Below are 25,556 nucleotides of genomic sequence, written 5' to 3'. Positions count from 1 at the left end.
AGAGGAGGAAGCAGGCTCCCCGCTGAGCAGAGAGCCCGATGTGGGGCTCGATCCCAGGACCCTGAGATCATGACTTGAGCTGAAGGCAGAGGTTTTAACCCACTCAGCCACCCAGGCGCCCCAGGAGTTTTGAACTAATTTGGAAGACAGTGGGAAGATTAGATTTTTTTTTTTTTTAAAGCATAAGAGAGATGAATTAGTCATAACTTTTTCATTGATAGGTGATAGAAACTAGTACATAATCTGGAAAGAAAACTTTCTCACTCCTATAACTGTGGAGTAAAGAGAATAGGCTGGCTTCAGGCACAGCTGGATCCAGGTGTTTAAGTTATTTTATCAGTACTCTCTCTCTGCTTCTTGGCTCTACATTCCCTGAGCTGACTTCATTCTGAGGCAGGCTCTCTTCCCAAGCAGTGGCAAAGATGGCTGCCAGCCTCTCCAGAATTAAATTCAGCCAGCTGAGCCCCTAGTTTAAATGCTCTAGCAAAGTCTTGGTGTTCACTCTGATCTATCTCTGAACCAGGTGAAGCACTTGTTGTGGTCACCGGGTGAAGGCTTTTAATTAACCAGACTGTGCTTCCCTGGACCGTCTAGGTGGTACAAAGGGGCAACTTCCCCAAGAAAAATCAGTAGGCTGCCACCATTAAGAAGGGGCATGGGTGGGAGACCAGCCATATAACAGAGGTGGGACAGAAGAAAACATCTGTTTAATGAAATGGCTTTGCAGGGACTTCATGAACATCTACCTTACTTCCTTCTTAGAAGGAAAGTATGGGTACAGAGTCATAGGTCCAGACCAGGCCAGTTCTAATTGATTAGCAGTGGCTACTAAAGCTCCATGTTAAGCAGGCTTGGGGCTCAGCAGGAAGTATAGTGGTGTGGTGTTCGGTTAGTGGTATCCACCATGGTTAGGAAGGCAGGGAACTTGACTCCACTGCCCACCCTAGCAGATTACATGGCTCGTCCAGCCATTCCTGATGGCAATTTAAAAGGGAAAAGTTGCCTCAGACCATTAAATACAGCTTCTTGTCAGTAGAGGAGGCTCTGAGCTGGCAGTAGTGCACCACCCTAACTACTGTCCTAATCTGGAGTCTCCATGATGGTGGTCAAGGGGTCTGTCAGGCCCAGTGGGGGGCCCTGCTCCCCTTCATCCCAGGCAGGTCTGGAAGGAGCCAGTGTAGTTTGGCTGTCAGGGAAAGGTTATTTCTCCCACAGAAACCATGAATGATGATAACACTGGGATCAGGGGGCTGGTGGAGGTTGAAGGAACCCAGATTGGAAGAGCCAGTAGGTTTAGGACTGAGGGAATGGGTCAGAAGACAAGGCCAAGCATTGACCTTCTGATATCCCCCGTTTTTCCGTCAGTCAAATGGGGATGCTGGCCATCAACCATTTCCTGCATCTTGGAAAGGTACCAGTGAGACCATAGCTGTGAATGTCACTTGAAAGTCAACTGTAGGGGCTGTATCTGTGACCACCATTCACGGGTGTCTGATGTATGCTAGGCTCCCAACCTGTGCTGCTTTATCTTTGTAAGAACCCTATGAGACAGGATTCTTTATATTTTTTTTAATTTTATTTTTAAAGATTTTATTTATGTGAGAGGGAGAATGAGAGAGAGAGCATGAGAGGCGAGGAGGTCAGAGGGAGAAGCAGACTCCCTGCTGAGCAGGGAGCCTAATGTGGGACTCAGTCCTGGGACTCCAGGATCATGACCTGAGCCGAAGGCAGTTGCTTAACCGACTGAGCCACCCAGGTGCTTGTGACAGGATGCTTTTTATTATCCCCCTTCTGTCAGTAGAAGCCGAGGCAGCCAAAGTTATGCCCTGACCTCAAAGGATCAGAATTAAACAGCAAAGCCAGGGCCCAGACCTTTGTCTATGCCTCTTTCCAAATTTCAGGACAGCCCTTCCCTCTCCACCTTTGTCTCCCCCTTGGTAAATTCATTCACTCATTAATTTATTAGTAAAGTGCCAGGTTCTACCTAGATACTTCCAAAAGCCTGTGTGGATTTCAGATACTAGATTAGTACAGAATTGTCCCGAATTGAGCAAGAGGGGTTCACAGAGTCTGTCTGTTGGATGCTCTTTTCTAGAGGAGGCAGTGAGGACCGAGAGGGCAGGTGACATAGTGAAGTGTGCACTCGGCAAAAGACGCACAGTGAGTGTGAACAGGCCCAGAACCTGACCTCTGTCACTGCAGGCTGCCTTCTCCCCCTCCTGCTCCCTTACGCTCAGCAACTCTGACAATGCGCTTTAGGCCAGGGACTAAGCTTGGTTCGTTGATTGTAGTCAGGAACGTGGAGCCACCAATTTTTCCTGAAGATGCATTCTTTCTTAAGCAGCGAATCGATTTCCAACAAGATACACAGGCTTCCAGTGAAGCCACTTACGTGAATGTACAAAACACCATTAATCCACTGCTAGGGCCGTTTATCTCCCTGGCTTAGGGCAGCCGCAGCCTTTTCAGATCAGGCATGTGATGCTGCTGGAGGAATGGGTGCGCAGAAGGCCCAGCAACCAGAGGGGCATCCCATAGCAGGAGCGTAAGTGAACCAGTGGTGGGGCCCAGAGTGGGCCATCTGCAGGAGGCCAGGGCACGGCACAGCCCCAGGCCTGTCCCTGCGCAGCCATGAACTTGCTGTGGGACTTAGATCTTTCTCAGCCCTTGTCCGAAAGCCCCCACCTCCCCATCGGTAAACGGGAATAAATGGTCTCAAATGTTGCTTTCCACTTTCAGAAGCAGATGCCAGGCAATGGCACAGACTTGGCAGGAAGCAAAGAGACTTGGCTTTGAATCTCAGCTTCCCCATTCTGGGACCCTGGGTGCCATGGGTTGAGTTGTGTCTTCCAAAAGAAGATATGTTTGAGCCCTAACCCCCAGCACCTGGGAATGTGACCTGATTTGGAGACAGGGTCTCTATAGAGGTCATCAAGTTAAGGCGAGGTCATTAGCACGGACTGTGATCCAGTCTGGCTGGTCTCCTTATCCAAAGGGGAAACGTGGACACAGAGGCAGGCACCCACAGAGGCAAGCCAGTGGGAAGACGTGCAGGGAGCGCCATCCACAGGCCAACAGTAGTGGCCTTAGCAGGAGCCATCCCTGCCAACACCGGGAGGTCAGCCTCCCAGCCTCCAGACCCGGAGGATCAAACCTTCCTGTCGTCAGGCCCCCAGCCTCTGGTGCCTTTTGTTTTTATTTTTTTTTTTAAGATTTTATTTATTTATTTGAGAGAAAGAGAGAGAGAGCATGAGAGGGGAGAGGGTCAGAGGGAGAAGCAGACTCCTGCGTAGCCGGGAGCCCGATGTGGGACTCGATCCAGGGACTGCAAGATCATGAACTGAGCCAAAGGCAGTTGCTTAACCAACTGAGCCACCCAGGCGCCCCTGTGGTGCTTTGTTACAAGCAGCCTGGGCAGACGCATACAAGGGGCCAGGTCCCAGAGTTTCCCAAGAAGTGACATGGGCACAGTGACACCGGCCCTGCAAGGGTCACTTTAAGAATCCCGTATCGCGGCCCCTGACATTTGGTAATAATAAGCTGGGTGATGGCAGTGGCTGTCATTGCTATGCTGTGCCCTCCAGTACCGCTAGGGGGCCTCCAGCGGAGGGCTGGGACCCAACAGCAAGGCTTTAAGTCAGTACCTTTCAAAGGGAGCTGGGCCACCCAAGACACCCCTTTAGAAAGCCTCTCTAAATATGGAGAAGGCCAGAGAAATCACTATTAATGCAGTACTTAATGGTTTCCAGCCAGAGAGTGGCCTCAGCCCTAATCGACAAGGTTGCGAAGCTAAGGTTTCTTTATTTTTATGTCCCGGGTGCGCTTGGAGTATGTTGAGAAGCTGGGAATAATCAGAAGTGCAGTAGTCATGGCCGTTTTGTGGGTGTTTTGTAAAGGAGGCAGCATGGCTCTGATGGGAAGGCCACTCCTGGATGACCCTGAGCAAATCCATTAGCCTCAGTTTCCCCATCTGCCAAGTGAAGGAGGTAGACCAGCCAGGCCTGGGATTCCTAAGCTGCTTTTGTGAAGGCTTGGAAGTTCGTGTAAGTTTCTTGCGCGCACAGGCATTGCTCAGACGTTTATTTTATGGGTGTGATAAGAGCTACGCATAGCCCTTGTCTGATTTTTTTTTTTTAAGATTTTATTTATTTATTTGACAGAGGTCACAAGTAGGCAGAGAGGCAGGCAGAGAGAGAGGAGGAAGCAGGCTCCCTACTGAGCAGAGAGCCTGATGTGGGGCTCGATCCCAGGACTCTGAGATCATGGCCTGAGCCGAAGGCAGAGGCTTTAACCCACTGAGCCACCCAGGCACCCCACCCTTGTCTGATTCTTGAAGGGGCCTCGGATGCCGAGATTGTCTGCAGTGGCTCTCCAGGACAGCCACTCATGGCTGCTGGTTCCTGGCCCAAACAGTTTGGGATTCTGGGACTCCGATTTTGAAGTCGTTTCTGAGCCTCAGGAAACAAGTCCTACAGATGTGGCTTCTCTGAGTGATGGGATGAGAGGGATCAGGGATGTAGGAAGGGCTTCAAGAGCGCTCATTGCTGGGGGCTTTGCTGGCTAGGGAGACCCCTGCTGCCCAGAACTTCTGTGTCTCTGCTTTGGTCCTCCCTCCCACTCCATGGGACCTCCCTGTGGCCAAGTGATGCCTCCCAGTCCCCCCACCTGCCCCCCTCCTGGGTGCTGCACCCGCCTAACCCATCTGCCTGCTTGATGCCGGCCCCACCCCCATCACACTTGGAGTAAAACCCAAATCCCTTACAATCTCTGCCTGATCCGGCCTCCACCTGCCCCTCTGAAGGCATCTCCCTGCCCCCTCCCCACCCCCACAGCTCCCCGAGTTGCAGCCTCCCCCACCATTGGTCAGTGCATAGTGCTCTAGCCTTGGCCCACGCTCGGGTCTTTGCCTTGCTGGGCCCTCTGCCTGGAACGTTCCTCCGCACGTCTTCCACTGCCTGACTCCTCCAAGTCTCAACTCAGACGCCAGCTCTTCCAGGAAGCCTTTCCTGCCCTCCCCCCCACAACACAAACTTCCTTTCCCTCTGTTCTACTCCCTCAGTGCACCTGGCCTGTTTCCTTCAGAGCACGAACACAACCTATAAGGAAATATTTGTGTGTTTTCTTCCCTACCAAGATGTCAGCTCGTGAGGGAAGAAACGGGGTCTTCCGTTGTCTCAGTGCCTGGCTCGTAGTAGCATTTAATAAATGCTGGAATGCACTCACTCGCTTGGCTAAAATTAAGATGACTGACAACCCCAGGTGCTGGGGAGGGTGTGGGACAGTTGGCACACTCCGCACAGCCGGTAAGCGTGGACCACGGTACAACAGTTCTGGAGAGCAATTTTTTTCCTTTTTACAAAGTCACATACACTTACTGTATGACCCAGCCATGCCACTCGCAGGTTTCTGCCCAAGGGAGCTGAAGACTTATGTCCACATAAAGACTTGAACACACACATGGCAGACCTGTTCGCGATAGCCGAAGACTGGAAACAGACCTCTAGAACAGGCAGGACTGCAGCATCCCCACAGCCTGAAGGGGCAGAGAGGAGAAGGAAGCTGAGGAACACTCCTCCCCACCCCCCGCAGTGTTCCCTGGGCCAGGGCGGCTGAGTGGTAGTGACCGGTGGTAGTAGGGTATGTTGGATGGGGCCTGGGGTGATTCCAGGGATGTCCCCGGAGACAGAGACTCACTGGGCACCCTACTCCCTAGTCTGAGAGCAGGGGACCAGCCACTTGAGAGAACCTGACGCTGGTGCTGCCCGTGGATACAGGATTCTTGCAAAATGCCAATTAAGACATTTGACCCAAATTCGCATAAAAGCCTTTTTCCTGTGTCAAGTTGAGCTAATAATATACATTTGTTCATAATTTATGAGGCTTAGTAAGTGGGAACAATTAAGGAAGAGGCCTGTGCAAAATTTTTTTTTTTTTTTAAGTGGCAGGCCTTTTCTTGTTCTCTAAGGCCGTTGCACCCTCTCTGCCCACCCACCACGAAACACTGCTGTTTTTACCGGTATTAGTTCTGACTTGTTGTTTGTTGGTTCCGCTAGCTACCGTTTACTGAACATCTCCAAGCCAGGCTGTAACATTGCCTTATTCAGTCTGAACTCTTGGGGAGGGCGTTGTCATTTTACGGATGAGGCTCTTGGGCTTCAGAGAGGAGAAGAGCTTTGCCCAAGGTTTCCCAGCTGCCGAGTGGGGACGAGGATTCAGGTCTGCCGGATCCCAAGGCCTGTGGTCCGCCGTTTCTGGGTCAGCCTCCCAGCTCGGGCGATTTCTCAGTCTGCAGGGCAGCCCTTCTACTGGTCTTTGTTAGATGTGGGAGACCAGGGTCAGAAAGCCATGGCCTTCTGCTGAGTCGTTCCAGGCTTTGGCCTGAGAATCTGCATTGTTTCTAACACCGTCCCTGCTGGTCTTGACCCTGCCTGTCCCGGGACTGCACTTGGAGATACGCTGCTTCAGTCAGTGCTGTTACCACAGTCTCCGTGCCTCCCTCGTCCCCTACCCACCACGGTCAGGTGCACATAGAACCTTGTAGACCTTTTCCTGGACATGTGCATATGTATTACTGTGGGCAAAGAGTTGCATAGTTTGATTTTTCTCTTTTACGCATGTGACATAATAGTTGACTGGTTCTAGTCTATAGTTTAGTTTATTTCCATTTAATGTGTCTTGGAGAGCATATATACCGCTGCCTCGTTCTTTTCAGAGGCACCGTGGTATTCTGTGTTTCAGGTGACTATAGTTTCATTTACCTGCTGTCCTTGGATGGGTGGTCTTCCACGTTTTAGACATTACACCTGGTCCTGTGAAGTCCCCGAGAACATGGATGAATGTTTGTCCAGAACATCGTCATTCCTCAATCATGTCAGCCATTCGGGACGCCTGGGTGGCTCAGTGGGTTAAAGCCTTTGCCTTCTGCTCAGGTCATGATCCCAGGGTCCTGGGATTGAGCCCTGCATCGGGCTCTCTGCTCAGCGGGGAGCCTGCTTCTTCCTCTCTTCTGCCTGCCTCTTTGTCTACTTGTGATCTCTCTGTCCAAAAAAAAAGAGTCAGCCATTCTTATTGGTTTTTGTTTCATTATTGATAATTGCCTTCCAGAAATCCCCTTTCAGGTGGGGGCAGTAGTGTAAATGAGGATCTATTTAAAGCTTATAATGAAGTTTTCAACACAATAGTTCTGGTAAGAAGAAAGAGGTGCTCTGGGGAAAAAGGGCTTTGAGGGGTGTGTAGGAGAGTGAAGGAGGAGGGGAGAGAACAGCAGGCAGAATTTGTATTGCCAGGGCCTGGCTTCATTCCTGCTAGATTCGACCATTGCTGAGGGTGGGAGGGTGGGACATCTTTTGGTCACGTGGCAAAGTCAGGCCTTGGCCTAAGAGCTGCCAGGGTTCCAGGCTGGCAGCACCATGAGTAAGAAGGGTCCATGCCTGGATCCAGCCAGGCCCAGCTCTGACTCACCTCCTTTCCTTCCTGTCTCCTCAGGGTGGGGGGTCCGGGGAGGAGCAGCTCTGTGCTGACTTTCCTGAGCTTGACCTCTCCCAGCTGGATGCCAGCGACTTTGACTCAGCCACCTGCTTCGGGGAGCTGCAGTGGTGCCCAGAGAACTCGGAGACTGAACCCAGCCAGTACAGCCCTGATGACTCCGAGCTCTTCCAGGTATGTCCTCTGAGCCTCGACGTATCTCTGCTCCTGAAAGGGTCTCCCTGCACCAGGGTCTCCCTGCACTGCCTCTTCTGCATTTGCTCATGCGAAGAAGTCCCATCACCCCACAGCTCCTGGGACCCTGCCTCTCATCTGGGATCTGCCGTTGATCTGGGGCGGTTCTCACCTGCTCGCCGGGCCTGTTACCACCTTTGCACAGGGAGGGCTGGGAAGAGCTGCTCTTGCTATGCCCCTGCAGTCAGAAAGGAGCCCCCCAAACCCCAAGACTTCCCTCCTGTGTATTATCTCACTGACTTCTCATCCCTACCCTGTGAGGCAGGCACAATGATGAGCCCATTTTATAGATGAGGAGACTGAGGCTTGGGGAAGTTAAGTCACGTGCCTAGGGCAATTCACCTAGTCAGTAGCTGAGCTGGATGCAAACCCAGTTGGCCTCCCTCCTGAGCCAGGGCTTTGTAACCACAGCGACGCCATAATGGAGATGACTCACTTGGATAGAACAACTGCGCTGTGGCAGGATTGTCCCTGTTGTGTCTGTTAACTCATTGAATTCTCTTAACAACCCTTAGAGTGGGTACAGCTGTCTTCATTTTTCAGTTGGGGCCTAGAGATTCTTTGAAAAGAGGCAGAGCCAAGAACTGCTGTGCCTATCCATGCCTTTCCCCTTGCACACTCTGCGTCCAGTCTCGGGGGGCCCGTGATGGGCGACACATCCTTTAAGAAGCCCCCGAGTACGAAATACTATGATGTCTGGGATTTGCTTCAAAATAGAGCAGGCTCTGCGTGCATTTGCGGGTTTGGGTGTGTTGGGGAGGGTAGTAGGTGAAATAAGTTGAGTGATGGGTGCAGTAAGATTTATTATTCTTTCCTTGAAATCTGCTCCCCCATGAAGACTGGTGGGAGGAGGCTCCCCCTGCCCGTCTGGCCGTATGATCATATTACCGTGTGTCAGGTGACACGTGTCGGGTGCTGTGAGCGTTCTCTCGGTCCTGATGCATTGTAGCGCTCCTTCTAGAAAGGGAAGCTCCTTCCATGTGTCAGGCACTGTGCTGTCTACAGTCTAGAGAGAAAACTGACCCTAGCTCCGCCAATGCAGAAACTTCGGTCATTGTAACGTGCGCACAGAAGAAATGTGCCAGGTGTGAGAAGGGGTTCTAATGACCAGGTGGTCAGGAGAGGCCTCTCTGAGGATGAGACGGAGTAGCTAGCTGTGTGAAGCTCAGGGAGCAGGACAGAGCTCTCCAGGCAGAGGAAGCAGCAAGGGCAGAGCCAGGGAGCAAGAAAGCTTGCTGTACTGGGCAACAGAAGAGCTGGTGGGTAGTAGAGGAACATACCAGGGTAGAGTCAGAAAGCTAGGCAGGGGCCAGATGCTATGCAGGGTCTTGTGGGCCGTGACAAGGAGTCTGGATATTTCCCAAGTCTTTTCTAACCTATAAAAAAAGGACTATGAATGACCATTTTACAGGTGGTGAAAGTGAAACTCAGAGAGGTTACGTAACTTGGCGCCAGGTCACACAGCTAGGAAGGATTTGGTGAAGACTCGAACTGAGGAAGCCATATCTCTTGGTCCCGTACGACCTCTTGGCCAGCCCTGTGCAGAGCAGCAGGGCTGGGCTTCAGGTCCGACTATGTCCAGGGACCTGCACTCTTTATTTGAACAATAGGGATGAGACCTACGCTGTGCTGCTTTCTTCCTGAGACGGGGCCAACTTCCAGGAAATGCTTTCAGGTCATGGAGAGCTGATGAGTGAGAGGTTTAAAGGCTCCATGGAGACCACCGCCCCCTGAACTGTGCAGGCCCCTACTTCTCAGGTTGTCCAGACCCACCAGCAAGCCCCTTCCAAGATTCCCACTATGTGTATGAAGTGGTCTTGGGCACAAGTGAGCCTGTGTGGCCCTGGGGCTCCCAGCCCAGTGAGGAAGGCAGACCCCTCACAGATGGACAGCATCCTGGCCAACCTCTGCTCCCCCAGCCCCTCCCCTGTCATGGTCTGCACACCCCACCTGCTCTCCCTAGCCTAGGCCGATTCTGCCCATTACCCATGGATGCACCCCTATGTGTGGGATTATGGGATTGGTGCCTGCCCCCCACCGCACACAACATCATAAACCCATGACTATGGGGACCATGATGGCACTGGGCACTCATATTCCCGGGCTCTTCACTTGTGGAGTGCAAGCCTGGCACTTGCTCCGGCCTTATTAAATAGCTGTCAAGTGACTAAATCCTTCAAGGCCCAGCTCTCCTTTCGACCCCTTAGGCAGTTGGTGAGTTCCTGTCCTAGGCTCCCATCTGCGTGCGCGCACACGGGCATGGCTGTGTCTCTGTGTCCTTTAGACGGTGAGTTCCTTGAGTACAAACAGCATTGGCTTCATCTCTAGGGCCCTCACACGTCGTAAGGACTCGATCACTTGTGTTGAACGAAGGAATTGATGGGGATACTTTCTTACCTGCCAAGGACAAGATGTGGCCCATTCCACAAGCCTCAACTTGCATCATGGTTTCTCCCTCAGCCACAAGCCTGGGTTTCTCATTTGGCCAGTGAGAATCCTGGGGCCGTGCTGCCTGGGTCAGAGCCATGTTCCCCCAGTCAGACAGTGCCACTGCTCTGGAAATAGACTTGGAACATAGAGGACAAGCCACTGTAACAGGGTTAACAGCCCCTCAGGGGCGGGGATGGTGCCCTCCGTGTGTCTGTGTTTCCAGAATCCTCTGGCCAGGACCACAACCATCACTAAGTATTTTTGGAGGAAGCAGGCATTGGGTTGTTCTGTCAGTTTGCTCTGTGGTCTTGGGCCAGTTGGTGTTGGGCCACTGGGTTTGGCCTCAGTTTCCCCATGTGGGGAATGAGGAAGGAACATGGTGGATTCTTTTTTTTTTTTTTTTTTTTTTAGATTTTATGTATTTATTTGACAGAGAGAAATCACAAGTAGATGGAGAAGCAGGCAGAGAGAGAGAGGGAAGCAGGCTCCCTGCTGAGCAGAGAGCCCGATGCAGGACTCGATCCCAGGACCCTGAGATCATGACCTGAGCCGAAGGCAGTGGCTTAACCCACTGAGCCACCCAGGCGCCCCAAACGTGGTGGATTCTTGATCTGTGGTTCTTGATCCGTGGAGGGGAGGGTCATCAGGTCCTTTTAGACTCTGATGAAATCTGTGTGCCCACTGTTGGAAAAAAAGGAGGGAAAACTGATTTCCTGGCTGTTTTGGAGCGTGGTTGAATCCCCTGGACAGGGAAGATTTCTGAGTGTTCTTCTGGCTTGCATAGCAGAAATCCTATTCCATGTCCCTCTGGAATTCAGGCCCCTCCCAGGCCTTCAAAGTGAAACATTTTCCCTGGGATTTCTTGAAGACTCCTTTTCCTCTGGCTTGAGAGCTGCTCAGGAAGGCTGGGGTGGGGCCGAGGCTATTAATATCCCTTGCTTCCCTGATTAACTCTCCATTAATTTGCACTTGCCTTCCAAGCGGAGTGGGGAGAGCCTGGCCAGTGGGCCCCGGGAAGAAGAGAGGGTGGCACGGGCCCTGTGATCCATCGTCCTGGGTGCTGACGGACTCCGTGGACACCGTGGGCAGATCGGCCTTTCTTCCTGGCAGGGCCAGGGCCTCCAACCCGGCTGGCTGTTTCTGAGCCAGAGCAGCCTGGGGACGGGGGGAGGTCTTCCGTTACTCGTTCCGTTTTGGCCCAGCCTGTTGGGTGCTTCCTGAGGTCTTGGCTGTTTTGTATCCGTTTTTGCACAGTGCCTGGCACACAGTGAATCCTACCCCCACCCTGACTTGCTGTGTGACCTTGACAAATCTGTTTCCCGGACCTTGCCCTCGTCCCCGCTATAAAAAAATGGCTTTTTTTTGCCATTAAAAAAATGGCAAATAGGTTTCCTCATAAGAAAATGAGAGTTCTGTTAAAGATGGAGGGCTCTGTTAAAGATGTTGGTGTGGGGGTGCGTAGGTGATGCAGGCAGCGTAGGGGTCCGACTCTTGATTTTGGCTCAGGTCATCTTCTCAGGGTCATGGGATCGAGTCCTATGTCCAGCTCTGTGCTGGGCGTGGAGCCTGCTTAAGGTTTTCTCTTTCCCTCTGCCCCTCCCCCTCCCTCTCTTAGAAAAACCCCAGAAAGACACTAGTGTGGAAAGAACAAGAGCCATAGTTGGTGAGTGATTCGGGGGCGAGAGGCAGTGGCCGCCCATGGGACCCACATTTAACAGTCCTGGCCATTACATGATCCCTGAAGGGTCCAGTTCTGATGTGTGTGATAATTCGTAGTATCTCTGGACCATTGGCTGTGGTCCCTGGGAGAAAGGGAGTTCTCCTTCCGTCCAGTGCCGGTGACATCATTTCTGAAGAACTTCCCTCTAGAGTCTCTCCTTTGAGACGCTCATCTCAGTCTCTCCTGGTGGCCAGAATTCATTGTTTGGTGCGTTTGTTGTTCTCTTCGGCAAATCTTCCTGGAAGCCACCTGCCCCAGATGCTGAGCTAGGCTTGGGAGCACCCTCTGGGGGAGCACTTCTGTCCCTGCTTCCAGACCTGGCTTTTCTGAGCAGACGGTGGTAGGGGGAGAGGAGATCACGTTTTCCCATTTTACAGAAAAACCGACAAGGCTTAGAAGAGAGAAGCGATTTGCTCGCAATCACCCCATGGCGGCAGAGCCCCCTGTGGTCAGGCCCCAGAGTGATCACTGGGTCCCTGGTTCCAAGGTCTTACTTCACTGCCTGTCAGGCCGGACAGATTGCTCTGGGAATAGCGGGGACTCTGGCCTGAGGGGGCTGATGGTGGCGGCGGCCGGGGTACTGGGGGGAAACAGTCAAATGAGCCCATCGCATTCTCAGGCCAGAGTCCGCGCGTCTGGATCTGCCCTTGTGTGTCCTTACTCTCCCCCACCCCCCACACTCCCCAGGGCCTGGGTCAGGCCCAACCAAAACCTTCTTTTGACCTTTCTTTTATTTTAGCTCTGTTCCAAAAATGACAAACGCGTTTGTTCTCTTCACCCCACGTCCCCCCTTCGAGTTACGCAGCTGCTGCCACGGTTGTAAGGCCTGGAACGGGCTGAGTGCAGCCAGAAGGCTGTCACGAGATGCGAATTTCAGATGCACTTCCTGAAGAAAGGATAAACAGCCTGACCTGGGATGGGAAAGTGTGCTGGCGGAGGCCTCGTGTGACTGCATGCGCCTCCGGCCGGAACAGGCCCAGCGGGCAGTGCCCGCTCAGTGAGGGGCTCGCTGTCTCACCTGGGAGCCGTGCAATCGCCATGCTCCGGGGCCTCTGGTCACGGAGGCCAGCGGGCTATGGGTGGGTGGGCTGGGTACATGCTGACCCTCGTCATTTTAGATCGGAAAAGCTTGAGTCTCGGCTCATCTGGGCCATCATGGGCTCAGGGGAGTCCTCCTCTGTCCTGGATTTGCTCTGCGACCCTGGACACCTTGTTCAGCCTCCACGAGCCTCAGTTTCCCCAAATGCAAAATGGAGATTGGAGTAGAACTCCCATCATAGAGGGTCTCCCCTCCCCACCCCCGCCCAGCTAGCCTGTGACTCTTCACCACGTTCCCTGCATAGCAGCTCCCGTTTCCTTTCTCCCTAGGCTTTTGTTCTCTGAAATGCTCTTGTTTATGCCCTTGTTGGAGTCTGTTCTCCGCTGGTAAGGACGCTCCATGGGGACAGGGGCTGCACCTGTCTGGACGCGCAGTAGGATCGGTGCCCCGACCATGCTGGGTGCAGAATAGCCATTCAGTACATGTGTGTGTGTGGGCGGGGGAAGGGAGAGAGGGAATGCCGCTGCCACCACTACCGTCATCCTAGGAGTAAAGGGGGCAGTGGTCTGGAGTGCTTCTTACACACCGGGCACCATTTGCCAGGCATCTTGATATACATGAACTCAACTGAAGTTAGGTCCTCAACCATGGCCTTAAGAAATAGGTACTGTTGTTGCCTGGGACAGATGAAGAAATGGAAGTCACTGGCTCAAGAACCTGTGGTTGATAAGTATGGGAACTGAGATGCAACCCCAGCCCCAGAGCCCAAGCTCCTGACCCCTCCTGAGTGGTGAGCAAGGCCGAGGAACCTACTGGGAAGCGGCAGCTGTTTTATTACTGCTCTGGTTATCACTGTCATGGCCAACCCCGCAGCTTCCAGCCCGTACATGGCCAGCCTGGGCCCGAGCATCAGCGGGGCTGGGAGGCTGCCATGGGATGCCGTTCCCAGAAGCAGAGAGCTGCAGGGGCCCAGGGCTGGGTCCCGGGAGTTAGAACAGGAGGCTGTGGTGTGGAGCCACTGTCCGTGGTAAAGGGGACAGCGGGTGTCTTTCAGGTGGACAGCCCTGTGCCCACACTGATGACAGCAGAGCCAGAATTGGGGCTCCCGGGCTGAGGCTCTTTCCAGGATCACCTGCTGCCTGCATGCAAACTTCTGTGATTCTTGGAGTTGATAACATATTTCTCAGGCATCTGCTGGCCCGATGATACTGAGCAATCTGAGTGAGGGGAGGAACAGGAGAGGACTTGGCAGTGGGGCGATGGTGGGGCAGTTGCCTGTGCAGACCAGATTCCCACTAAGGGGATGCGAAGCCGGCCGAGCCCCAGGTGCTGACTAACCGTGTCCCTCTCTGCTGTACACTGTGCGCTCCTCACTTCAGATCATCGACAGTGAGAACGAGGCCCTCCTGGCAGCGCTCACCAGGACCCTGGACGACATCCCTGAAGATGACGTGGGTCTGGCTGCCTTCCCGGCTCTGGACGGGGAGGACGGGGAGGACGCGCCTTCCCGCACTTCGGATTCGCCCACCCCCTCCTCTGCACCTCCCAGCCCCAGCCCCTCGCTGGAGAGGCCCCAGGCCCCGGCGCCTGAAGTGGACGAGCTCTCGCTGGTGAGCACTTGTTTCTAGTGGACGTGGTGGTGGTTTCTGGTTGTAGGGGTCGTGGGTGCAGGGGAGATGGCGCCAGCCCCTGCAGGGCTCTCTGTGCGCAGTCTGGAAGGGCTGCCAGGAAGGCCTCTCCGGGCCTCACCTTTCCCACCGGTACAGCTGGGCTAACCACAGAAACTCCCCCTGTACTCTGTAGGTCCTTTGGGATTTCATGGACTCAACTTCCTTGTGTGGTTAACCCTCGGAGTCACACGTAAGCCTTTTCCTAAAGGTTACGCCGTATACACGCAGTAAAAATGCAAACAGGAAATGTGGATCCTTCAAAGCAAAACCTCCTTACCCCTCCTGCAGTTGCGTTCTCCTTGCCTGGCGGTAACCATGGTTACCGATCTGTTTTGTGACTTTCCTCTTCTACTTTTTTTTTTTTTAAACACTATAAGAGAAAGTCTCCTCTGCACCTTTTCTCAGTGTACTGTGTCTTGAATACTCAGATGAGCCCAGGTCTCTCTGCTCCGTCCTTTTTGTCAGCTGCATAATGTTCTTCCGTAAGGACGTACCGTAACTTGTGGAACGTGTCCCTGGTTGGTGGGGATTTATGTTGTTCCAACTCTCACTGCTGCACTGCTGTGGTCAGTGCCCTGGCACAGCTCTTTGTCTCATCTCAATGGAATTCCTGGGCCTACAGATACCCGATGTTTCTGTTTAGAAAGCTAGTTCCAGGTTACCCTCCACAGAGTTCAGACTGGTTGCTGCTGCCGTCTGTGAGTACACGTGGAATGGGGGAATGTGCACAGGGCATTGCAGTTTTGGGAGTAGAAGCTTTCAGCTTTTATCACATCCTTTAAGGAATCCAGAGTTACTGAAAGCAGTTGCCCCTAATTCTGGCCGAGGGTCCCGGAAGCCGGAAGCTGAGAGTTCATGGGGCGTGTGAAGTCCAGCTTCACTCACCTATCTTGGGCTCCCTGCCCTGGTGCTACAGCTCCTGGGGGCTGGCAAGACCCAGCTGGAAAATCAGAGCTTGTTGAGCTGGGAAGGGTCTCAGGTCATGGAAAGTTCTGAGCAGAAAGGCCTTTGGTGACTTAACAAGGGCAGCTCTGGGGAAACTGAGGCCCAAAGCAGGGAAGGAGTCTCCTCTGGTCAACATAGCAAGTCCGTGTTCTGACTTCCGGTCCAGGATCCTTATCCTTCTTTTCCACTGCCTGCAAGTTCCTTGGAGTGGCGTGAGACAATTAGTAAGCACCTGCTGTGTGCTAGGCACGAGAGAATACGTTCGGTCCCACATTGCGGCTTCTGCTGACAGCAATCCGACTGGATTTGAATCTCAGCCCCACCAGTTAGTGCTTGTGGGTCCTTTAGACCCCTCATCTCTCTGACTCAGCTTCCTGGTCCATAAGGTGAGGTTAATCATGGGGCTTATCTCAAAGGCTGTTAGGAGGAGTGCAGAAAATGCACGGAGAGCATTTAGAACAGTGCCTGGCACATAGAAGTTGCTCAATAAATACTATCTAAGTAATATTCCCGGCGGTAGTACTACCAAGAGGAGTTCTCTGTGTGGGTTCTCTGGGAGAGGCATCAAACCCCAGAGAGGCAGAGAGCGACCCCTGCTGGCCACAGGGTATTTCTTCCATGCCTCAGACTGCCTTTCCCCCATGTCTGCTGCACACGTCAGGCGCTGTGCTAGACGCACGGGAAACAGACTCACCGTCTAGATTCGCAGCATACCCTCAGAGTTCAGAAAGGCCCTGAGAAGGGATCCAGATGCCCAGTTCTTAACTGGGAGTCATGAATCCCAGAGAGTCCACCGGTGGACTGACTGCAACCCATCATGGATCTCTACATCTCCGTGTGTCTCTCTGAGGTCAGCCGCTTCTGTCTTACCCCATGAGAAACTCCCGAATCAAAAAAAGGTTCATAACCAGTCATTTAATGTTCTTGCTGCCATTATGCCCACGGAGAAACCAAGGCCTGGAGGACTTACTCAATGTCTCATAGGGAATGGGACTGAACTGGACCATAACCAGGTCCCTTCCCACCAGCCCAGGGATCTTTCCCTGTCCATGTCAGAGAATCATAGAGCTGTCTGTGTTGCTTTGAGGTCTAGGTGGGGGTGGTGAGAAGCCTCAGCTCCTAAGGGAGTGAGGAGTGGCCTTTTCTCTGGTGCCTGAGCCTTTGACGCTCCTTGCTCGGGTGATCTGGGGGGCATATCCCCACCCTTTTTAAAAAAGATTTTATTTATTTGACAGACAGAGATCACAAGTAGGCAGAAAGGCAGGCAGAGAGAGGAGGAAACAGGCTCCCTGCTGAGCAGAGAGTCTGATGCGGGGCTTGATCCCAGGACCTTGCCAGAGGCTTTAACACACTGAGCCACCCAGGTGGGGGGCGGGGGGGGGGGAAGATCAGTGCTGTAGTGAAAACCCAGCATGCTTCCTGACTTGTCCTCAGTCTTGCTAGGATGGGATCCCTGGTGGAATTTTCAGGGGGTGCTCAGCTCCCTGCTTTTTACCAGGGTGCACCATGCCGCTGCCCTCTGGATGCAGAAGTGTAAGCATCTCAGCAGTTCTTCTAGAAAAATTAGAAAAAATAGTCAGGTGTGTCGGAGGTGATAGGTACATACGTTCTTGTGTGTTCGAATTCCACCTCGGGCCTGGGTCACAGGAAGGTGGTTCATAGTCATTGCCTCAGGGAAGGAGCAAGGGACACCTCAGGCAGGAGGGTGACTTGCTGCTCATCGTTTACCCTTTATATTTGTGGTGTGTGTTTTTTCACCATGGACAAGTATTACTTTTTTAATTTAAGAAATTAACTTTTAATGGTGTGGTATGAATAACCAAAAAGAGCAGCTGGAATCCCATATCAAAGAACCATTGTGTGACTTTCCAGGTTGTGTGTGTGCGTGAGCACACATGTGTGTGTACTGCAGGTGTATGCAGAGCGTCCCAATAAAGTGTTCATGTCAGGTTATAACAGTAGAACGGGAAAACATTCCCCGAGATCTGTGTGGATTTCTCCCAAGTCACAGGTACTCCTCTTGGGTTGATAACTCCAAAAAGGATTTACTTTTTATGGGGATGCCTGTGTGTGTCTTAGATTGTTAGACAATCTGCTTTTCTGAGCTTCACGTAATGGGAACATATTCTAGGTAGTGAAATGCCCTCCTTATGTTCTTCCCATGGTCCTGTGAGGATCTGGGCTCAGAGCCTGCTCCGTCCCACGAAGCTAGCTGTGGGCTCCGGCTTTTCTCCGAGACGTGCATCTCTGTGGCTCCCAGTGGAGCGCAGGCCCCATGCTCCTCTCCTCTCTGCTTCTCTCGCAGCTGCAGAAACTCCTCCTCGCCACGTCTCACCCGACCTCAAGCTCCGACACGCAGAAGGAAGGGACCGCCTGGCGCCAGGCAGGCCTCAGGTCCAGGAGCCAGCGGCCCTGTGTCAAGGTATTTGTGCACATGTCCCCAGTCCACCAGGCCCCCAGGTGGCCTCTGAGGGCTGCACCCTTCAGCTCTTACTAGTGGGTATCAAGTTCAGTCGCCTTCCAGTGGCCCTCCTTGTGTCTCACATAGCCCTTGTAGCTGGTGTGCTGGGTACTTCTGGAGGCCAGTTTGGAGTTCTGGAAAGAGCACTGGACTTTCTTCTACACCTCAGTGTTCAAGGCATCATGTTAGACATGGGGTTCGAGCGGGGACAGGAAGATGTGGCCTGCCCTGAGCGAGCTTATTCTGATGGGTGGCACACGGAAACCTGAGGTCCTCGCTGGAGACCACAATGAAGAGTTTGGATTTCTTCTGGGGGGAAGCCACAGGAGAGTCCACACCTCTGTCCTGAACACCAGGGAGCGAAGCAAATCCCTTTTCCTCCATGGGCTCCATCTTCCAAGACTTTCAGAGAGGTTTCAGAGGTGATTTCCCTGCAGGCCCGTGACTCAGAGCCTGCACTTGGTCCTTCCCCTTGGGCCCCTAGACCCTCCTGCAGGGGACTGTTGCCCACAACATCGTGCCCTCGAGGAAGAATCAGGATTTTTTTTTTTAAACAGTTCTATGGGGGTGTCACAGGCACTGATTTTGAAAGTATAATTGGATGATTTGTATTAAATGTACACGGTTGTGCAGCCATAACCACAGTTTAGTTTTAGAACATTTGCCATCATCCCAGAGAGCTTCCCAGCACCGCCACGTACAGTCCTTTGCTGTCCCCACACGCAGGCAACCACTGATGTAGTTCCCAGTGCCACTACTGAAGGGCATTGTGCAGGAGAGCGGGGTGGTCAGAGCAGGGCTGTGGCAGTGAAGCGGGAAGGGGCGAGATCCACGGCTGGAGGCCTGTGAGGAGGCTGCTGGTTCCTTTGCTCCTCGTCAGCCGAGCACTGCCACATGCCCCGTGAGCCCTGACCAGTGGCTTACAGGCACGGGGCAGAGTGGAGGGGGGCAGTGCGGGCCTCCCGCCTCACTCGGCCCTCTCTCTCTCTCTCTCTCCCTAGGTGGATGGCACCCAAGACAAGAGGGCCCCCACAACGCAGTCTCAGAGCCGGAGTTGTACCGAACTGCATAAGCACCTCACTTCGGTGCCGTCCTGCCCCCAGACTGCAGCCTGCTCCCCAGACAGGAGCGTGTGTCCCCCACCCGCCCCGAGCCCCCAGCTTCCTGCCAAGGAGGAGGAGGAAGCTGGGGAGGACTGCCCGAGCCCCCAGCCAACTCCGGCCTCGCCCCAGGCCTCCCCAGCACTGGGTGGAGCGGGCCCCGGCGCCCAGGGCTCCCGGGACGACACGCAGGCCATGGTGCAGCTCATTCACTACATGCATACGTACTGCCTGCCCCAGAGGAAGCTGCCCCCCCAGGCCCCAGAGCCAGCCCCCCAGCCCTGCGGCAGCCCCTCCACACAGGCCAAGCCCCGGCCCCGGTCCCAGCACCCTTCCAAAGGCTCCTGGGCGGAATTCTCCATCCTGAGGGAACTTCTGGCTCAAGATGTCCTCTGTGATGTCAGCAAACCTTACCGCCTGGCCACACCTGTCTATGCCTCCCTCACGCCCCGCCCCAGGCCCAGGCCCCCCAAAGATAGCCAGGCCTCCCCTGGCCACCCGTCCCCCGTGGAGGAGGTGAGGATCACAGCTTCGCCCAGGAGCACTGGGCCCAGACCCAGCCTGCGCCCCTTGCGCCTTGCGGTGAAAGGACACGCCAGCCGGTCAGCCAGGCTGCGGCGGGAGGAGGAAGAGGAGGAGGAGGAGGAAGAAGAAAAAGAGGAGGAAGAAGAGGAGGAGGAGGAATGGGGCCGGAAAAGACCGGGCCGAGGTCTGCCATGGACCAAGCTGGGGAGGAAGCTGGAGAACGTGGTGTGCCCCGTGCGGCGCTCCAGGAGACTGAACCCGGAGCTGGGGCCCTGGCTGGCATTCTCTGATGAGTCTCTGGTCCCTGCGGAGCCCCAAGGAGCTCTGCCGTCACTGCGCCTGGCTCCGGAGGCCTACAACGTGGAGGGGGCACTGGGCAGCCCCACGGACGAGGACAGTGGCCAAGACCAGCAGCTCCCACGGGGACCCCAGATCCCGGCTCTGGAGAGCCCCTGTGAGAGTGGGTGTGGGGACACGGATGAGGACCCCAGCTGCCCACGGCTCCCTTCCAGAGGTAGTCAGAGTTGGTGGTCTGCAAGAGAGGGGGCAGGGATGGGGTATGTCATACCCTACTGCACTGGGAGCCAGGAGCCCTGTCCTGGGCAAGTCCCTTCCGCTCTCTGGCTCTCGACTTCCCTTCCTGTGCAATGGGCTAGTTGGGCGGATCTTCAGAAATCACCCAGCCATCCCTGAGTTTTGCGTCACGCATGGGCCAGGCACCACTTTAGTGGACACAGAGCAAGATGCCTGCTTTCTTGGGGCTTGTGTGTCAGTGGGGAGACAGGCAATCACAGAGTAAATAAAAAAGGGAGAGAATTGCAAATTATGCCACGTGCTCTAAAGGAGACATCTCGGTGATGATGTGACGAGAGGAGTGAGTCTGTAAATGCAGCTCCCTAATGACGTTGAATTTTAAATGGGAGCAGTGGTGGTGATTATAATGGGTATCTGTTGTATATTGGCTATGTCAGGGCGCTGGTCTAAAACCTGACACAGCTTAACCCCACTGACTCCTCACAGGGGGCCTGGCATAATCTCCATGGTCAGACCCAGAAACTGAGGCACAGAGGTACCGAGCGACCCGTTCAGCTTGCAAGTCCTACGTCCATCTGTCCACCCCCATGCTGTACTACACTGTTTGGCCAGAAGGGGCCACCCTCGTACCTACCTGCTCTTTCCAAAACCTCCAGTAGTCAGCCTGCCGCTAATGTTGCTGAGACCCTGGGAATGAAGGTGGCATTGAGTTGTCCTGCCCTTCCCTGAAAAATGACAGAGGCCTTTGGGTCACATGCCTGCAGGGAGCCCTGCTTGGTACCAGTGAGAGTTCAGGGTTTCCTCCAGAGGGAAACGTCTCCTAGTGATGCTTTGTCAGGGAATCTCATTTTTTTCTTTTTCATCTTCTTTTCAGACTCTCCCAGGTGCCTCATGCTGGCCTTGTCACAAAGGTAGATTTTTTGGAAATCACTAGTATGTTATTCCATGAGTTTTTGTCCTGATGGGTATGTGTATCGGGGGTGGGGGTGGGGGTGGGTGGCTTATCAGCCTCTGTGCCTGCCCCTCTCCCTATGCCCCTGCCCTCTTGCCATGTGGGGCTCTCTGTAACTGGGCTCCCTTACAAGGAAGGTCTCTGCAGACCCAGGGAAAGCGGGGGAATTAAGGTTTCAGGCCATTTCATCAGCTGTCCTCTCCAGGACGGGGAAGGGGGAAGGAATTCTTTTCTCTGCAGGGGAAAGCTGATCATGCTGTGTGGCTTTGGGCAAGTCTCCTCCCCTGTGCGGGCCTCAGGTGCTTGTCTGTAAAATAAGGAAGGTGATGATGCTTCCCATGTGTGTGTCCTGCGAGAGCTAGATGCGGCTTTCAGTTCCTCTAAGCCAGCATGGGCCTTTATCAGAAAATTCTCCCCGGGACCCACCTCTGTGGGCAGCAGAACCAGGGTGTGTCACAGGGTCCCCCTGCCCTTCTTGCATGCTGGGGAAGTGGATCCTGCTGCTGATTGGCTTCTTGCCTTTCTGTTCTCCCCACCTCCACCAGTGACCCTCCTTTTGGCAGGAAGAGCTTTGAGCAGACCTTGACGGTGGAGCTCTCTGGCACCGCAGGTGAGCCGGGGGCTTGGCTGGTAGGGTGCCCTTGGGGGAGCTGACACAACTCCTGGCGACGAGGCTCCCACACGAGCGGCCCCATTGAGCCCTCCCTGCCGTGGCACAGGGTCTGAAGGTACAGAGGAGGAGTGTTGTAAGGCAGGGGGCGGGGAGGCCAGCCATTCAGCTACAAATGGTCCGCACATGAGCTGAGGGCAAGGTTAGAAGAGGACGAGACCCATGTCTTCCCCCAAAGGAGCCTACCACCTTCTGTAGGAGACAGACTCAGGCCACAACTGGGTTCTGTTCCAGGCACACTCATTCATAAATAAGGATGTGCCCACGCTCTGGGAGCATGGAGGAAGGGGCAGGGTGGGGCGGGCAGACGTGTGGCCCTGGGGAAGATCTGCAAGGCATCCAGAGCAGGGGCTTACAAGCTGGCTTGCGGGAGGAGCAGAAGTTGGGGAGATGAAGAGACAGGAAGGAGATTCTTGGCGGTAGGAGCAAAGGCACATGGGGTGAAATCTCAGGTGCCCCTGAGGAGGCTGGTTACCTGGAGTTGCTGCTTAGCAAAAGGGGGATGGGCAGGAGGGAGCAATCCGAGAGGCCGAGAGGAATGCCAGGCTGAGGGTTTGATCTTGATCCTGGAGGCTGCGGGAGACCCAGAAGGAAGAGATCTCGAGTGTTTATTGAGTTCCCTTGGGTGCACTGGGGAGGATGGAGGCCAAGGTTAGATGCAGGAAACACAGATGGCATTGTGGTGGCCCTGTCCAGGTGGGAGAATTGACCTGTGGTGCCTGCCTCCTTTCCACTCTGGGAGACATCAGAGGCAGTGGAGACGGCTTATTGAGTAATTGGACGATACCTCAAAAGACCTCAAGGTTTGGGCTGCCGTGGTCAGGCTCCAGAGGGACAGCAGGGGGATTTCATCATTTGCCTGCCCAAGATTGACCGTGGACTGTGAGAAGTCCCGGTCGCACTCAGGCGCAGCCTGCAGTGCAGTGATCGATTAGTGATGCCTGCCATTCATTCCGTTGGGGAAGTGGCGGTGTCTGTGCTGCTTACTTGCCTTTCCAAACTAGAGTTTCTGTCCATTGGAGAAGTGATCTGTCTCCACCTCACAGGGTTCTCCTCTTGCTTGGCTAGGACTCACCCCACCCACCACACCTCCATATAAGCCCACAGAGGAGGACCCCTTCAAGCCAGACATCAAACACAGCCCAGGCAAAGACAGAGCTCCCAGCCTCCCCAGCCTGGAGAGTCTCCAGCTCGGGGCCACCACGGCAGCTGCCCACAAGCTGCCAAAGAAGCACCCAGAACGGAGCGAGCTCCTTTCCCACCTGCGGCACGCTTCAGCCCAGCCAGCCTCCCAGACAGGTCAGAAGCGCCCCTTCTCCTGTTCCTTTGGAGACCACGATTACTGCCAGGTGCTCAAGCCAGAAGGCACCCTGCAGAGGAAGGTGCTGAGGTCCTGGGAGCCATCTGGGGTCCACCTTGAGGACTGGCCCCAACAGGGTGCCCCACGGGCTGAGGAGCAGGCCTCCGGCAGGGAGGAAGACAGAAGCTGTGATGGCGGTGCCCCCGCCAAGGACAGTGTGCTACTGAGAGACCACGAGATCCGTGCCAGCCTCACCAAACACTTTGGGCTCCTAGAGACCGCCCTGGAGGATGAAGACCTGGCCTCCTGTAAGAGTCCCGAATACGACACGGTCTTTGAGGACAGCAGCAGCAGCAGTGGTGAGAGCAGCTTCCTCTTGGAGGAGGAGGAGGAGGAGGAGGACGATGATGAAGAGGACTCGGGGGTCAGTCCCCCTCGCTCTGACCACTGCCCCTACCAGAGCCCACCAAGCAAGGCCGGTCGGCAGCTCTGTTCCCGCAGCCGTTCCAGCTCTGGTTCCTCCTCCTGCCGCTCCCGGTCACCAGCCACTCGAAGGACCTTCAGGTATGGATGGGTGGCCTCAGAGGGACAATGGGTAGCTGAGGACCCTAGTTCCCAGGGTGCCTCAGAAGGGAGGAGCCCTGAAGCTATGGCTGTCTCCCTGTGTGGTCCATGTCCCGGTCAGAGGTCCCGGGGGTGGTGTCCCTGGGGGGTTGTGGGCAAGTCCCGGGGGGTTGTGGGCAAGTCCCATGGGCAGGCAAAGCTGACTGTGTGATGGTCAGGAGTCCCCCAAATTTCTGGCCCCAGGAGAGAAAGAAAGCCCACTTCTGGCCACTCATGGCCTTATGTCTAAATGAACTTGTCCCTTATACATCTGTGTGTTCTGCTTTTACATTTGTAAATCAAATCCAGTCTAATATCTGTGTGACATTTACACGTGAAAGGATGATCGAAGAATTCTAATTTGTGTTCTAAAAAAAACCCCTGGATTTAAAGCAGCGATAAGGTTTCATCCCATTTCTTGGTGCCGTCCTCCTGGAAGCTGCTTTACCTTCCCACAGCGGTGATGCCTCATAAGCCCATGTGCTCATAACATCTTGGGTCCCTGGACTGGTCTGAAAGAAGGAGCTGTTCCAAAAGTCAGCAGGGAGTCAGGCAGAAAGAGTGGAGGTCTGGCATATGTTGGTGAAGACAGGTTGCTTCTCTCCCTGATCAGAGCAGGCCCTGATTCTTCAGCGGAGGGAGGCCCCGAGGAGGGTCAGTGCAGGTCCCAAACCCTCCGCCTGAGATGAACCTGAATGACCACTAGATGGTGTTCTTGGGTCTAGAGCCCTGCAGCAGCCACCTGGCCCTTGTTCCCCTGTGGACAGAGGGCTGGACCCCACCCTTCCAGGGTCTGTTTCTGTACGTCTGGGGGTGGTGGGGGAGAATCTGCATTTCTGACTAGTTCCCAGGAGATGATGATGTCCCCAGAGTGCCATACTCTGAGACCCAGAATTCAGGTAATAGAAAAATATCTTTTTTTAGAGAAACTCAGCTTTATATATCTACCCCAGCAGCTTGTATCTGTTTGAAAATCTGAATCAAGCAAATATGCGTCTTCCCTTTAAAATAGACGTAGACCTCTAACTGGGCATTCAATTTTGGGGGGTTTGTATATTCTCCAGACACTAAAGTTAAGATTCCCTGAGCTACCTGTTACTCAAAATGAGTTCCCTCATGATTTCTCTAAAAGCCCCTCTACGTAATAAGCCAGGGTGATTGGTCAGACCTCTCTGAGCCCTCTTTCCGGCTCCATTCTCCTTTCCCCACAGGTCACTGTGCGCTAAGTGACTTGGCATCTGCATTAGGCTGTTTCCTCTGCAACATTTAGTAGCTCAGAAGCTGCTAAGGCTGTCTTGTTTTTGAAACACATCCCCCCAAGGCTGGAGCTGGAGCTTCCTGGCCTCTGCTCCCTCCTGACCAGCTCAGGCTGTCGGGGGAAGGCCTGCATTCACGCCCTCACCTGAGAGAGATGGGAGCCCCTCTAGAAACTCCCATGGCTTCTCCTTTTCCTTCTCTAGCTTTTGGGCCAAGTTCAGGGCTGGCTTTTTCTGCTCCCTAGAGAAAATTAATGGGTTAACTCTGGTCTTGCTCAGCTGACAGAACTTGGCACCTGGTAAACCTGGTAAACCAGTCATCCTCCGTCTTCTCCAGACCCACATTTTTTAAAGCCTGTGCTTCTAGTACTCAACATTGGTCCACAGAAGTGTTTTGAGCTGGTTTCATAACACAAACCCCATGGTACCTTCCGGTCACTCTCAGCTCTTTAGGTGGGAAACGGCCAGTCTGCAAATGGATGATGGTATTTGTTATTTATAGCACTTTTTTTTTTTTTTTTTTAAATTGGAGAGAGAGAGGTTGGGGCAGAGGGAGAGGGAGAGAGAGAATCCCAAGCGGGCTCCACGCCCAGTGGAGACCTACTAGGTCTCATGACCCTGAGATCCTGACC

General features: G+C 54.0%; 1 protein-coding gene across 1 annotated transcript in view; it reads left to right on the top strand.

The window, feature by feature from the left end:
• The window catches only part of PPARGC1B (PPARG coactivator 1 beta), a 111,735-nt gene that overhangs the window by 71,622 nt on the left and 14,557 nt on the right, over window positions 1-25,556 (top strand). The window contains exons 2-8 of the mRNA XM_044231602.1: window positions 7,486-7,659; window positions 14,288-14,518; window positions 17,829-17,945; window positions 18,986-20,123; window positions 21,018-21,054; window positions 21,641-21,705; window positions 22,834-23,629. Coding sequence (XP_044087537.1) covers window positions 7,486-7,659; window positions 14,288-14,518; window positions 17,829-17,945; window positions 18,986-20,123; window positions 21,018-21,054; window positions 21,641-21,705; window positions 22,834-23,629 — 2,558 coding nt within the window. The remainder of the gene's footprint in view (window positions 1-7,485; window positions 7,660-14,287; window positions 14,519-17,828; window positions 17,946-18,985; window positions 20,124-21,017; window positions 21,055-21,640; window positions 21,706-22,833; window positions 23,630-25,556) is intronic.

Source organism: Neovison vison, chromosome 1 (assembly GCF_020171115.1).
Source record: "Neovison vison isolate M4711 chromosome 1, ASM_NN_V1, whole genome shotgun sequence".
Taxonomy (NCBI): Eukaryota; Metazoa; Chordata; class Mammalia; order Carnivora; family Mustelidae; genus Neogale; species Neogale vison.
The sequence above is the reverse complement of the archived record's forward strand: the minus strand, read 5'-3'. Positions and strand labels throughout refer to the sequence as shown.